The sequence below is a fragment of the Haliotis rufescens genome, unplaced genomic scaffold (assembly GCF_023055435.1).
Source record: "Haliotis rufescens isolate VD_foot unplaced genomic scaffold, xgHalRufe1.0.p SCAF_6, whole genome shotgun sequence".
NCBI classification, from domain to species: Eukaryota; Metazoa; Mollusca; class Gastropoda; order Lepetellida; family Haliotidae; genus Haliotis; species Haliotis rufescens.
Window position 1 is genome coordinate 14,001,035 of NW_025964334.1, and position 13,269 is coordinate 14,014,303.

At 39.6% G+C, this 13,269-nt stretch overlaps 1 protein-coding gene across 2 annotated transcripts; it reads right to left on the reverse strand.

Annotated features, from left to right (window-relative positions):
* Nucleotides 1-1,381: 1,381 nt before the first annotated feature.
* Nucleotides 1,382-11,086, reverse strand: LOC124135449 (apoptosis regulator BAX-like). 2 transcript variants are annotated; one of them, XM_046500788.2, is made up of 6 exons: nucleotides 10,965-11,086; nucleotides 9,008-9,160; nucleotides 6,315-6,399; nucleotides 5,246-5,381; nucleotides 4,484-4,582; nucleotides 1,382-3,186 (listed from the first exon to the last, which is right to left on the reverse strand). In XM_046500788.2, the coding sequence occupies exons 1-6, from the start codon at nucleotides 10,996-10,998 to the stop codon at nucleotides 3,079-3,081; spliced, it is 615 nt and encodes a 204-aa protein (XP_046356744.1). In that variant the 5' UTR covers nucleotides 10,999-11,086; the 3' UTR covers nucleotides 1,382-3,078. The 2 variants fall into 2 exon arrangements, with proteins under 2 accessions (XP_046356744.1, XP_046356743.1); XM_046500787.2 differs by having other exon boundaries at nucleotides 10,944-11,071.
* Between the last annotated feature and the right edge of the window lie 2,183 nt (nucleotides 11,087-13,269).

Below are 13,269 nucleotides of genomic sequence, written 5' to 3' on the forward strand. Positions count from 1 at the left end.
TGTTCGCACACACACTGCTTAACTTCACGGATATAGATCTAAAAGCATAAAAAACATGCAATTGCCACGTGTCGACCACAATGTGTCGTTGTAATTTCAGTTTGTCTTTAGACATAGGATACACAACATTGGGAAATTCGGGAATTCAGAAAGTTTTGTAAATGTGAATTAAAGTACGATAGTAATTGTTGCTTTAAACCAAAATAAAACTGTTGTAAATGATTAGTGTTCTTTGCCTGCCTATTACCATGCTGCTGTTTCTGCTGACCATAAGTTTACCAACATGTGAGCCCTGGAGATGTCGAGGACGCTCTCACAGACACATCTGTGGTAAGCATGTGTTCAGCTATTGCCATGGGTAAATTCACACTTCTTCAATCCAGTACCACACTGAACACCCACAAGACCAGAACAGTCTGCGTACATGAGGAAACAAGAGTATTGTCAGAAATAAATAAATCCCTGTGTTCAGTATGAAGATGAAGATGATGATGAAGATGCAATGTCAGGGTTAGACATCATGAACTCAGTCCAACTAGTTCACAGTTCATTATGGTGGCTTATGTACATGATGGAACTGGTAGGACACAACTGGTCTCAGGAATTCACTAGTCTCTGGGCTTCACTAGTCTCGGGGCTTCACTGGTCTCAGGAATTCACTAGTCTCTGGGCTTCACTAGTCTCAGGTATTCACTAGTCTCTTGGCTTTACTAGTCTCGGGGTTTCACTAGTCTCGGGGCTTCACTGGTCTCTGGGCTTCACTAGTCTCAGGAATTCACTAGTCTCTTGGCTTCACTAGTCTCGGGGCTTCACTAGTCTCAGGAATTCACTAGTCTCAGGAATTCACTAGTCTTGGACTAGGACAAAGATGCCAACCCGAAATTGGCAGTATGGAACATCTGGGATACCAGTAAAGGCATCAATAAAATGTAATTTAAAAATAAACTTGAAGTTTTCGTTAGTTTGCATGATTAAACAGTTTTGATAAAATTAAAATGTATTTTTTTACATGTTTTTTAAAGGGCAAGTTCACACGGAAAAATAACCTAATTTTCTTGTACTCTTTTCCACACTGAAGATGTTAACCTAGTAGTGTCATAGACAAAATTAATTAACTTATTTTTTGCATTAAAACGATTTATATTTTTCACATTTACCAAGTGTTCTATTTCCAGAACAAAAACACCATGGCTTATGCCCCTTGCAATTTGACGTCATTGGTGCCAATTGATAAACATTATGACGTCATCATGCTTTGTTAGAGCCGCTTCACGTGGTGTAGGTACAGGTGTGTGATTCTAGCGTCTCAGATGCCAGCCAGCATAGTGTTATGCTGAGTCACCACTGCGCCGGAGTGTGTCGTAGGCCATGTTGTTTTACCGCAAACTGGTACTTGATATCTTTTGCGTTGAGAATAGACAGGGACCCAGTTGAATTGGCACCAATTACGTCATAATCTAAGGGGGATAACTCAGGCCTGTTTAGCTCGAAAAACAAAGGCTTCATAATGGCATAGCATTTTCACACTATTGTGAGCTTCCTACTTTCACTTTGAAAAAAATGAGTTTATATTTTTAAACACAGATACTAACTAATTCTAAAATTGCGTTTTGTTTAGAAAAAGAAAGAAAGGGATTTTTGCGTGTACACTTCCCCTTTAATCACCCAAACATTCACTGCACAAGGTGAAATCAGTGATTATTGGTTTGTTGTGTATGATAGAATGCCTGTGGAAAGGTCAACAGGTTTCTATTTTAAAATACTGGTAATTAATTTTGGGCCAAATGCGTAACATATTTCACTTAATAATACTGGCGCAAATTGGTTCAAAATATCATACTGATTCTGCCAAAAGGGATGGCTGGCATCTCTGCCAACGGTTGGTCTAACCCTGTTTGTAATGGCATTGGTGTTGATGTTGATGATGGTGGAGTTGCCTGAGGCTGACCATGAAGCAGATCTCAACAAAAAGCACTGAACACAGGGTGTCAACACTCGTCCACTCAGCATCGGGAGAATCATACTCTACGGGAATAATTGTCTACAAAATCCTGCATAATTGGCCTTTCAAAATTGACAAGGATAGGATGAGCAAGATGACCAATGTAATCTGTCCACATCTAGTCATTGTCAACAAACTGACCTAAATTTATCAACAGAAATTTTAACACATATTTGATCACAACATGTGAGGACAGCCAAGCTTTGGTCACAAAACAATATCACAGGCTACAAACACCAAGTCTATTAATCTAGGATACCACATTCTTGGTGGTCATAGCATCATTACCAAAGTGCTACCGTAATCTACATAATTACTGCCACAGGTTTTAACCATAAAAGGGCAAGATACTGAATATCAACTGACTTGTCAGATCAGGGAGTTCAGAATTCGCTCCAAACTGTTGACCTGGGTATTATATCTTGCTTGGAGTATACACAGCGTGAACCGTATGAGTGGCGTACTATTATTACGGTGAGTGAGTGAGTGAGTGAGTTGGGTTTGATGCTGTATCTCAGTTACTTCATTTTCAGCTTCATGTGGGAGGAAATCCCGAAGTGATGCAGGTCTTTGATGTTTACCACTTGGGTGAAAATCACAAGCTCAGGTATGGTGCTGACAAACCTAGAATCATAATTCGTATCTGGAATTCGAACCCACGACCATAGGTTTCTGGCACTCCTACGGACACACAGTGAATGACACCATTTTAGACGACCTGTGCCCCCTCAGCTCATGTCATACTAAATGTTCTGAAGCTTCATTGTAATGTGACCCTCGCTATGTTTATCTTCATCAATTCTTCTAAACATTACAAATAAAACAATTCTGGAACTTGAAATAAATACAACAAATAAAGACATAAGAATACAAGAGGATCCAATTATGCAAGATTTGTTGAAAATTCTCATGAATAGGACAACACACTCGATTTCTCTTTATCGTTACCATGGAGACACACAAACTCCCATTGACTGGCTACATTCCACAGCTACCTGTCACGGAAACACAAACACGGAATCAGTCGGACACAGTTAAGTCAGCAATTGAATAAAAACCTAAAATGCCAGAAACTATCAATGCCAGCCCTTCCAGAGGTAGATGGCTCCACTTATGACCACGCCGGCGCCAAGGACAAGCAAAACCTGTTTGCTGGGTGTCCCGAAGTATTCCACAATGGCTTCCTGCAAATGAAGAAGAGGAAATATCAAAGATATGGTCATTCTTGTGGCTTTCATTTGTTGTAATGATCTAAAATGTGAAAAGTTGTTGCACTTATTGAAATGATAATGATGAAAAGAAAAAATTATGGCACCAAATCTCAAACTCAGTCTTGATAAGTATCTCTAAGATAAGCTAACTTCAGTAGTTTCTGAGAAAACTAATCCCCATTGTAGACACTATGCACGTCGTAAAAATAATATGGATCAAGGGCTGTAACTGCGTATGTTCAAAATATAAAAACATGTAGCAAGGGAGGTAACTCTATGGAACAAACTACGATCTGATCTTAAGCAGTCGCCATCGCTTTCATCCTTTAAGGCTCATCTGAAAACACACCTTCACAGACAACACTATCAACTCTACTCCTTCATTAGCATTATCTGCTAAAACTATGTAGCGCCATGAGCATTAACTTGGTGAATGGAATCTGACGCAGTATAAATGGACTTATTATTATTATTTAAAAAAATAATTTATGGCACCAATTCGAAATTAGTCTTGATCAGTATTTCTTAGATAAGCATGCAAACTTTCATTCATGTAACATTAGTAGTTCCTGAGAAAAGTTGTCCCCGTTGCACCTACTAAGCACTAAGTTGCAAAGCATGGGGCAAAGCATGGGGCAAACTCTGTAAAAGAAATCATTTACAACACCAATTCTCGAACTCAGCCTTTACTCCAATTTTCGAACATAGTCTTGACAAGTATCTCTGAGATGAGCTTGCAAAGTTTCACTCATGTAACTTCAGTGGTTTCTGAGAGAACTTGTCCCCATTGCACCCACTATGCACTAAGCAAAGTAACATGGTTCAAGGGCTGTAATTCTGTAAAATTAAATTATGACTCCAATTTTCGAACATAGTCTTGACAAGTATCTCTGAGATAAGCATGCAAACATTTAGTCATCTAACTTCAGTAGTTTCTAAAAAATACCCATTGCACACAGTATGCACTAAGTTGAAAAGCATGGAACAAGGGCCATAACTCTGTAAAAAATGAATTTAAGACACCAATTTACAAACTAATTTGAGATCGTGACCAGTAAGATCAGTGTGTAAAATTTCATTTCTCTCACTTAAACAGTTTTTGAGAAAGTTTGTCCCCTTTGAGAAGCAGAAATAAAGACAAACTCTGTTGCTATATCCCCCGCCCCACTTCGTGCCGGGGCATTATAATGAATGTATATAGCATCTACGTTCCACTATAAAGATGTTCATCAATAATGATTACAGTAAGCCTGGCTACTTGTATACCTACCCAGCCACCTCTGTCTATAATCCACTGTGCCACTTTGTCTCTCAGGAAGTCTATCACTAGGTTGATGATAGCTCGGACTAGAGGTATCTTATCCAAGGCCTGGGGGAACACAACAACAAGCATTAGCTGTAGCTTCCTTTGACCGACATAACTGTAACATATTTATTTATCAGCAGGGTTTACAAGGTTTGAAGATGACAAAGACTATTCAGGCCATTTTATGGTCTTCAAATTCAAGGTTTTTTCAGAGCCGGAGTGCCAAATTTAAAGCCTTTTCCAGGCGGGACTGCCAAATCCAAGGCCTTTTAAAGCCGGCCTGCCAAACACAAGGTCTTTTTAAGGCCAGACTGCCAAATTTAAAGCCTTTTCCAGGCCGGACGGCCAAATTCAAGGCCTTTTGAGGCCGGACTGACAGATTCAAGGCCTTTTAATGCCAGATTGCCAAATTCAAAGCCTTTCAAGGCCAAACTGCAAAATTCAAGGCCTTTTCAAGGCCAAACTGTCAAACTCAAGGTCTTCCAAAGGCCAAATTACAAAATTTAAGGCCTTTTCCATTCTGTGTGAAGCTGTCAGTATGTGTGTGGTGCTGACAGACTAGAATCATACTTGGGGTCATCTGGTTATTTGATGCAGGTTCCACTAGTCCATGATACAAACCCCAGAATTTGAATACCAGGGCAAGAACCCAGCAGTTACACCTTGAACAATAAGAACTGTGTGAAATCATGAAACTCTGGAAGCAGAAAATGACACATGTCCTACCTTCAGTGCCATCTTGTAAGCAAAGTAAAAGAGGGCCACCACCCTGCCCCAGTTGAACACTCCATCGCTGAATATAGACTGGGCTACGTTGAGAAATGTGCTCCGCTGAGCGTCCGGCGGGACCTGGCTGATCAGGCTGGAGAAGAATAGGAGTGGGACTCATGAGTCTATAACATCTTCAGTCTTGTAAAAGTCTGATCGATAAAACATTGTGGGCTTCCTATAATGATTCACCTTCATCTCAATACAATCAAATCTTTCCCTCTGATACCATTACTCTCTATGTGAGGACACCTCAATTGAAGGTTACATCAGGTACACTGAGCCCATCAGTGTCAAGGTCGCTACGTTCTCAGTGTGAGTGAGTGTAGCATTCCGACGAGCAAATCTGGACCCCCCTAGATCCACCTATGCTCAGGAAACAATTGATAACGATAAGTTATGAATGTAGATTAATAGGGGAGCTCCATTTTGAAATCTACACCCAAAAGTAAGTAGCATCGAATGTTCGTGTTCCGTGTGAGTTTTCATTTGTACAAATCAAAATTTCAAAATGGTGGTGGTAAATAAATGAGACCTTCTATGGAGGTGTCCTAAGATTATAATGCAAAGGGGTATCATATCGTATCGGACTAAATATTTTAATCTGTATCCCCAAAACAAAATAATCGAGTTCCAATTGCAAAAGAATAGCTGTCGTTTCTGAGAAACACCCAAAGCATATACACCCAAAAGATTATATTATCAATGTCACAATTTGTGTTCTGTGGTGATTATATCGTCACGATGAAAATTTCTTAATGGAGTTGTACAGAAATGGAACAGAGCTGTATAGGATTGGCCAAAGAACACATAATTGTCTTCTTTTAACCTACGGAATATTCATTATTTCAACCACATTCAAGACAGAAATCTACACCATCCTCAATCCATTAGAGTAAGGTATACATTACTATCAGCCATATTACTTCACATCAATATCTGTTTATTGCTATGTAAATGGTTTCAAATAAGCCACATTGGTGATGTAAGAAATCCCCAAAAGATTCAGACAAGGTGCAAATCTCACTTCTGTAGCCTAACGTCTCCATCCAACTGGTCGCCTATACATCGCAAGGCCCGGGCTATCTCTGTCGTGTGTTGCATAGGTGGGCCTGTGGAAACAATACAAGCACTATGTTTCATTTCAGTCTGTTTATACAGCTCATAACTGACCATCACATTCCCAGCAAATACATATCAGGGTCTGAAACTCCTAACATGAGAGAACACAAGGCACAGTTACACAATAACTGACTGACTGAGTATGGTTTGACGCCGCTTTTAGCAATATTCCAGCAATATCACGGCGGGGGACACCAGAAATGGGCTTCACACATTGTACCCATGTCGGGAATCGAACCCGGGTCTTCGGCGTGATGAGCGAACACTTTAACCACTGGGCTACCCGACCGCCCTAGTTACACAATAATGGCCAGGTAGTGTGCCTCATGGTGGGGGTGTCATTGACTGGAAACTTAGCATCAACATATCATTTGTGACATCTGCAATGACCAGGATTCATACATTTGTATCAATAAAGTGTTGACATTGAAAAATTACCAATACTGTAGCTCACCTGGTTTTGTAATCAACCGTTTAAAAAACAAAGACTCACAATGAATAATAAAAGTTGCTGTTACCATTGATTATAAAAACATTTCTGCATAAATACTATTAATCATAGCATTGATCCAGTGATTTCTGAAGAGATAATGTTTACATTGAAAGGAGTTACATTGAAAGGAGTTACATTGAAAGGAGTGAGTGAGTGAGTGAGTGAGTGAGTGAGTGAGTGAGTGAGTGAGTGAGTGAGTGAGTGAGTGAGTGAGTGAGTGAGTGAGGGTTTACGCCGCTCTTAGCAATATTCAAGCAATATCACGGCGGGGGACACCAGAAATGGGCTTCATACATTGTGCCAATGTCGGGAATCAAACCCGGGTCTTCAGCGTGACGAGCGAACGCTTTAACCACTAGACTACCTGACCACCCCTACATTGAGAGGAAATGCATTCGGAGAACAGCGTTAGAAATTGGCACTATTCCTGTAGTCCTTGCCAATTTGCCATTTTTAAGGGGTTTGCAAGATGTTATCATTATAAGGACTAGTGGACTAAAACAGTTAGTTTCTACCGCTGGAGAGTATTAAGCACAGTAAAAGTGCAAAGGTCAAGCCAAAGTCAAAACGCAAAATATCCCCCCAAAACAGAAAATAGTGTTGACATGGTTGAGCGACACATATAACATGACTAACTACTGATATTCATGAAATTAATGTGAGCATGAAATTGACACAAATAATACGACCCTTAGTAGCTCCCATTAATATAATGCTGCATTTTTATTATGCTTTTTGCGATCTTAATTCACTTAACTCTGTTTGTGATTACTAATTTTCTTGATGCCTGCAACATTACTCACACATGAGTCTTTATTCAATCAGTTCAAGAATGACATAACATACAGAAGCCCATAACAATACAAACACTGTAGCAGGAACGCTGAATTCTACTCACTGACAGATGTCAACAACTTTGATATAGTCATGGTCACTGAAGCTTGTAACCATGTCCAGAAAAGAGCCTCCCATGTAAGACAGATCTTTGTTCTTGGCCACTAAGTCATAAGCCAACACGAGTGATCGAGAGCTGACACGAATGAGTTGATCCTGTCTCTGTTTGTGTTATTACTTACTCAAAAACCCATGTGTCACTTTGGAGTATAGTGTGTTGTTTCAGGGAAAACATCAGCTTGTGAGATGTGAGATGACAGAAGTGTTCCCCCAATAGCAATCATCGGTGTTTTCTATATACTTATAGTAGTAGTATAGTATTTGAACAAAACATCAGAACTTTGAGCAATATTCCAGCAATATCACGGCTGGGGACACAAGAAATGGGCTTCACACATTGTACCCATCCTAGGAATTGAACCAAGGTCTTCAGCATGACGAGCGAACGCTTTAACCACTAGGCTACCCGACCACCCCTATTACATTTTGAACATAAATGGCAGAGTTATGGCCATCAAGATTTTTTCCCCATATTTAACTTCTTGAACACATTGGTGTATCATCATTGGTGGGAACAAGAATGTGAAGTTTCAGCTTCATTGGTTAAGTAGTTTCTGAGAAGATGCTAGCGCCAGATGAATGCCAGACAAACCGGCCGTGACACAAGCTGACATGACATTCAGTCAGGTGAGCTAAAGATACATTTTATCCCTATTTCAACTCGATGGCAAATGGGTGTGAGTTGGTGTGCGTGAAATAATTCATATATTTTTTAACTCTACAATGAATAAGCTTTTTGAAAATACTACATGTTAGTTTCTGAAAAATATGTACATAGGAGAAAATCGCTGTGAAAAACAGAACATTTTGCTCAATTTTTGCACATTTTTCTCCCAAATTGACAGTTTATTATTTTTCTTATGACATTTTTTTCATGTCATACGATAACTAGGATGGTGATCAATGACTCTACGTAATTTTGTTTTATTATTTTCACAAATAACACTTGTAGAGACATTTGTGTGCAACATGCAGAAATCCATGGTCCACTGACAGACCGTCACGCATACGAATGACCCCTCTCAGGTGGTCACTTGTACGCGAGACCCATCTCGCGTACACGTTATGTCCTCTACTGGGCAAAAGCTGGTCCCACTATCATAAAAATGTCTTTTTGTATATTTCCTATTTTGGAGGACAAATCCACTTACCACAAGGAGTGCCCGGTTCCTGTAGTTCATCCAGGGCAGGTGCTTGCTGTATACCATCCTGACGCATACGCTCATGGATGAAGGTATTGAGCAGATAGCGGCCTTGATTTGTGATATCATCGCGACTCAAGTGTCGATCCACTGGTTGTTTGCCTGTAAACAAAAACAAAAAGGGCTTTGAATGCAGTTTTGCAATTGTTTTGTTTGCGGTATTTGTCATATTACCAATTATTGGCATGAAGCATGTAAAGATAGATCATTGAGTCCTTGCTACAGTATTTTATCTGGCGACTCCAATGTTATTGCATTAGCAGGATTAGTGAGCTATCAAGGAACCTCCCACTTCCACAATTTAACAACCTCAGGTATTCTCTGTTTGTTGTTTTCTGGCATAACTATCAATAGCATATGTCTATTCACTATTGACGTGAGTGAGTTGGATTTAAGCTGCTCTTAACAATATTCCAGTTATCTCAGGTTGGGTTAACTTAATTTGGGAGGAAGGCTTGAAGTGATCCAGGTCCCACATGTTAATCACTTTGATGAAACCCACGAGTGAAAATATGGTGCTGACAAAACTAGAAACATAATCACAGCGAACTGGGAAAAGAACCCATGATCATAGGCCAAAGGGACACAACTGCGCCTTAGACGACAGAGGCCCTGTGTAAGCTTTAAAGAAGTTTTGAAACGTCAGTTATAACATGTATACAAAAATAGTTCCATGGCGCAGTATCTCACCTGTAGTCAATAGAATCATATCAATATCTTCATAAATACCAAGCACAAAATACTAACACTAAAATCAAATGATTCGAAGAAAATATGAAACATACAATGATACATGCCAAAGTTCTGCTCCCTCCGAGGATAAGTGTCATGAGCCAAGGCTGCATTCTGAGAGAATTTAAGACTAAGAGTATGGCCAAAAAATGGACAAAGTTGGTTTTTTTGTGCAAAATCAGAACATATGTGTTGAATCCCACAAAAAAAACAACCAAATACCTAATTTTACTACCACTGTACTGGCCACAGAAAGATTTTTCAATATGGCTGTTGTTGGGTCCATATTGAAAATCGGATTGGAACCTCTTGAACAAATTCAGGTGTCATTATTGGCAGTGATTTGTGGGCACAAGCATGTGAAGTTTCAGCTTATCCGGTCCAGTGGTTTCTCAGGAGATCGTGTTTCCAGTGCAAGGAATGCATTCGGAGAGAATTTAAACTCGATAAACACTGTGTTTGATGTGAGGATATTTCCCATCACAAAACACACTTGTGTGATAACCTCTTAATATCCGTATGTAGGTGTATAGATCATTATCATAATTATGATATAATTATATATATAAAAAACACTTTTTTCATCAAAGATAAACTTGCAGTTGATTTATCATGATTATTCAACAGTCCAAACTTTTCCACAGACTGAGGAACATGGAACATTGAGACTCAACAGTCTAACTGTCAATAATGGTCAAAGTGCAATTATCAAATCTCCTTGTCAATATATAACATTAATTATACTTATCAACTACAGTTGTAGATGTTGTACACAAATGTACCTTTAAACCTGGCCACTTGCTTTGCGGAAATCAAAATTACTTTCGAAACATTCAACCTTCGATTTAGAAAACATTAGGACTTGTTAAAATATATGATCTATCCTAATGACAAGTCAACAAGAAATATTCTCTGTAGAAATCTGAGATCTTTGAAACTTCGCCCTGGGTGATAAACTGAGTAATTCTCAGAAAGTCATTTTCGTCTCCATGCTCGCGATCATTTAGCCCTTTTAGCATTAAAGCATTTAGGCCTCCCTGCACCTCGCGTTTCTCGACCCTTTCTGACTGACAACCTCCACACGAAAGTAGGATACATACATGTGTAAATAGGTTCTAAAGGCAATCTTGGCATTCAAATTATTTATATTTACCAGCTGGTACTTCATACTCACTTCTGGCTAGGGGGTGATAACGTTCTCTACTCATCTTGTCGATAGATATTGAATTTACTTAAATATCTTTGCGGAAAGCACACACACACCGCTTTGAGTTTGTCAAAGCTCCGATAACTTCCGGGGAGCTAACTCTTGCTGTCAAGTTCACAAGAGAATTTCTTCAACCGCGAAAAAATACTGATTACATTATCTGTTCTTAACGTGTGGTATTTCAGTCATGCAGTGCAGCAAAAATGTTTTAACACTTAACTTTTGGTGAATATCTGGTTTTATAGAAGAAAATAGCTAGGGGAAAATTATATTTATAACTGATGCTGGGTTTAGTGTTCTTGATTTATATGCATGGCAGCAATCATTTGTGTGGTGGTTGCACACCGGTAAATGCTCGATGGTGTATCCCGTATTACTATCGGTTATGTATTTTTTAAATCTCGTCAATAAATATAGGAATTATCATACATCCTTGAATTAATCCTTGAATAAACTCCCGCTTTTATTTATTTCTAAACGTCCCGAGACCTGGGCCCTGTCCCACAAAGCAATCTTAGCGCTAAGATGATTGTAACTCCCATACTTTAACATACGGCATTTATTCACGACAGAGGATTTGCGGTATGCCCACAAAATAATGGTGCCGAAATGAAATCCTAAACTTATTTTTGTTACACTGAGAAAAGATATAGAAACATAGGATCCCACGCGCCATTTACCACCCCCTCTCCCCCCACCATAATTGGATTTAAACAGGCGATGAGACCAAAGCTTAGTATGCTACAGATAGGCTGCTTATTTGCGTAAAATACTCCCAAAAACTATTCAAAACCCAATTACTTTCAATTATCTTGCGTACAGAAACGCATGCATTAATAGAAAAACTTTAATATATAAAAACAGCACGCATCAATACCCAATAAAGCTTTTTCAGCATGGGGTACAAGGGAGCTAATTTCGGAAACACAATTAGGAGCTAATTTACTGCCTGAGTCAAGCCTATATATTTAGAACCGTAAATATACATCTAACACATTATTTCATTTTTTTAAATCTTAAAATGTTCACTTATTTTGGTAAAAAACAAATAGAGTGATGATGGATGAGTGAAAAAATATTGGTTATCCGATAAAAAATGTGATAACCCAATTAAAATAGAAACCCAAGAGTAAACACTCAATCGCTCAAAAAGTTATCTGGAGCTCTGCGTCTTACCAACATTGTTTACAATCTCATTTGTCCAAGCCTCACCATATGACCTGTTATTATAACGCCAAAAGGTTTGTATAATGACAACACGAGAAACGAAACAATGATCGAATTACAATGTGGTATAATTCAACCACACACACACACACACACCACCCCCAGACGTACATGAAGTGTGTGGAGTTCCAGTTCAGGCGTACATGAAGTGTGTGGAGTTCCAGCTCAGGGCCCCGTGACACAAAGCGATCTTAGCACTAAGGTGGACGTAATTCCCATACTTTAACCTAGGTTTACGATCGTCGTAGCGTTAAGATCGCTTTGAGGAACGGGGCCAGCTCAGACGAAGTGTGTGGAATTCCAGCAGAGACGTACATGAAGTGTGTGGAGCTCCAGCTCAGGCGTACAAGAAGTGTGTGGAGCTCCTGCTCAGACGTACATGAAGTGAATGAAGCTCCAGCTCAGGCGTATATGAAGTGTGTGGAGCTCCAGCTCAGACGTACAAGAAGTGCGTGGAGCTCCAGCTCAGACGTACATGAAGTGTGTGGAGTTCCAGCTCAGACGTACATGTACAAGCTCCTTCCCAGCGCGTGACACCTTCGTTACACTCTCGGTAACATCGCTGCCACCAGTGTGGGCGCGGCCATTACAAGAATCTTGAAATTTGCCCTCCAACCCCATATGTAGTAACGTTTATACTTTGGTTTATGTCTTTGGGAATGCCATCATATTTCAATTTGAAAAGGTTTACGACTGACCATGTTTTCCAGATGAATTTACTTTGTTGTTTTGATAATCAGATTGGTTCGAGATTGCAGACTAACGGAAAATCAACCAACTTCTCCCTTACATTCTTACTATATCAATAACACGATAGTTTTAATGAAACAGAAATTCAAATTGACAAACGAAGAAAGTAATTTAGCAGCGATAAGTGTATTCGGCGTCACGACAGTCGTCACTTGTTTGTAAACATAACGGTCATTCGGTTGCGAGTTCAACTCCAAGCATGGTTGTGGCCACCTATTCACAGTGGGGAGTTTTGACTGGTGGCAGCGATAGTATAGAGAGCTCCGGGAACGTACTATCGCTGTGAGGAGCTTGG

Bases quoted from the DNA above. Each gene is read 5' to 3' on its own strand.
- LOC124135449 (XM_046500787.2), bottom strand. From the start codon at position 10,998: ATGAGTAGAGAACGTTATCACCCCCTAGCCAGAAGTGAGTATGAAGTA. The intron at 9,161-10,943 runs GTAAATATAAAT...TTTTGTTTACAG, and splicing joins TGAGTATGAAGTACCAGCTG to GCAAACAACCAGTGGATCGA. The intron at 6,400-9,007 runs GTAAGTGGATTT...TTGTTTCCACAG, and splicing joins GGAACCGGGCACTCCTTGTG to GCCCACCTATGCAACACACG.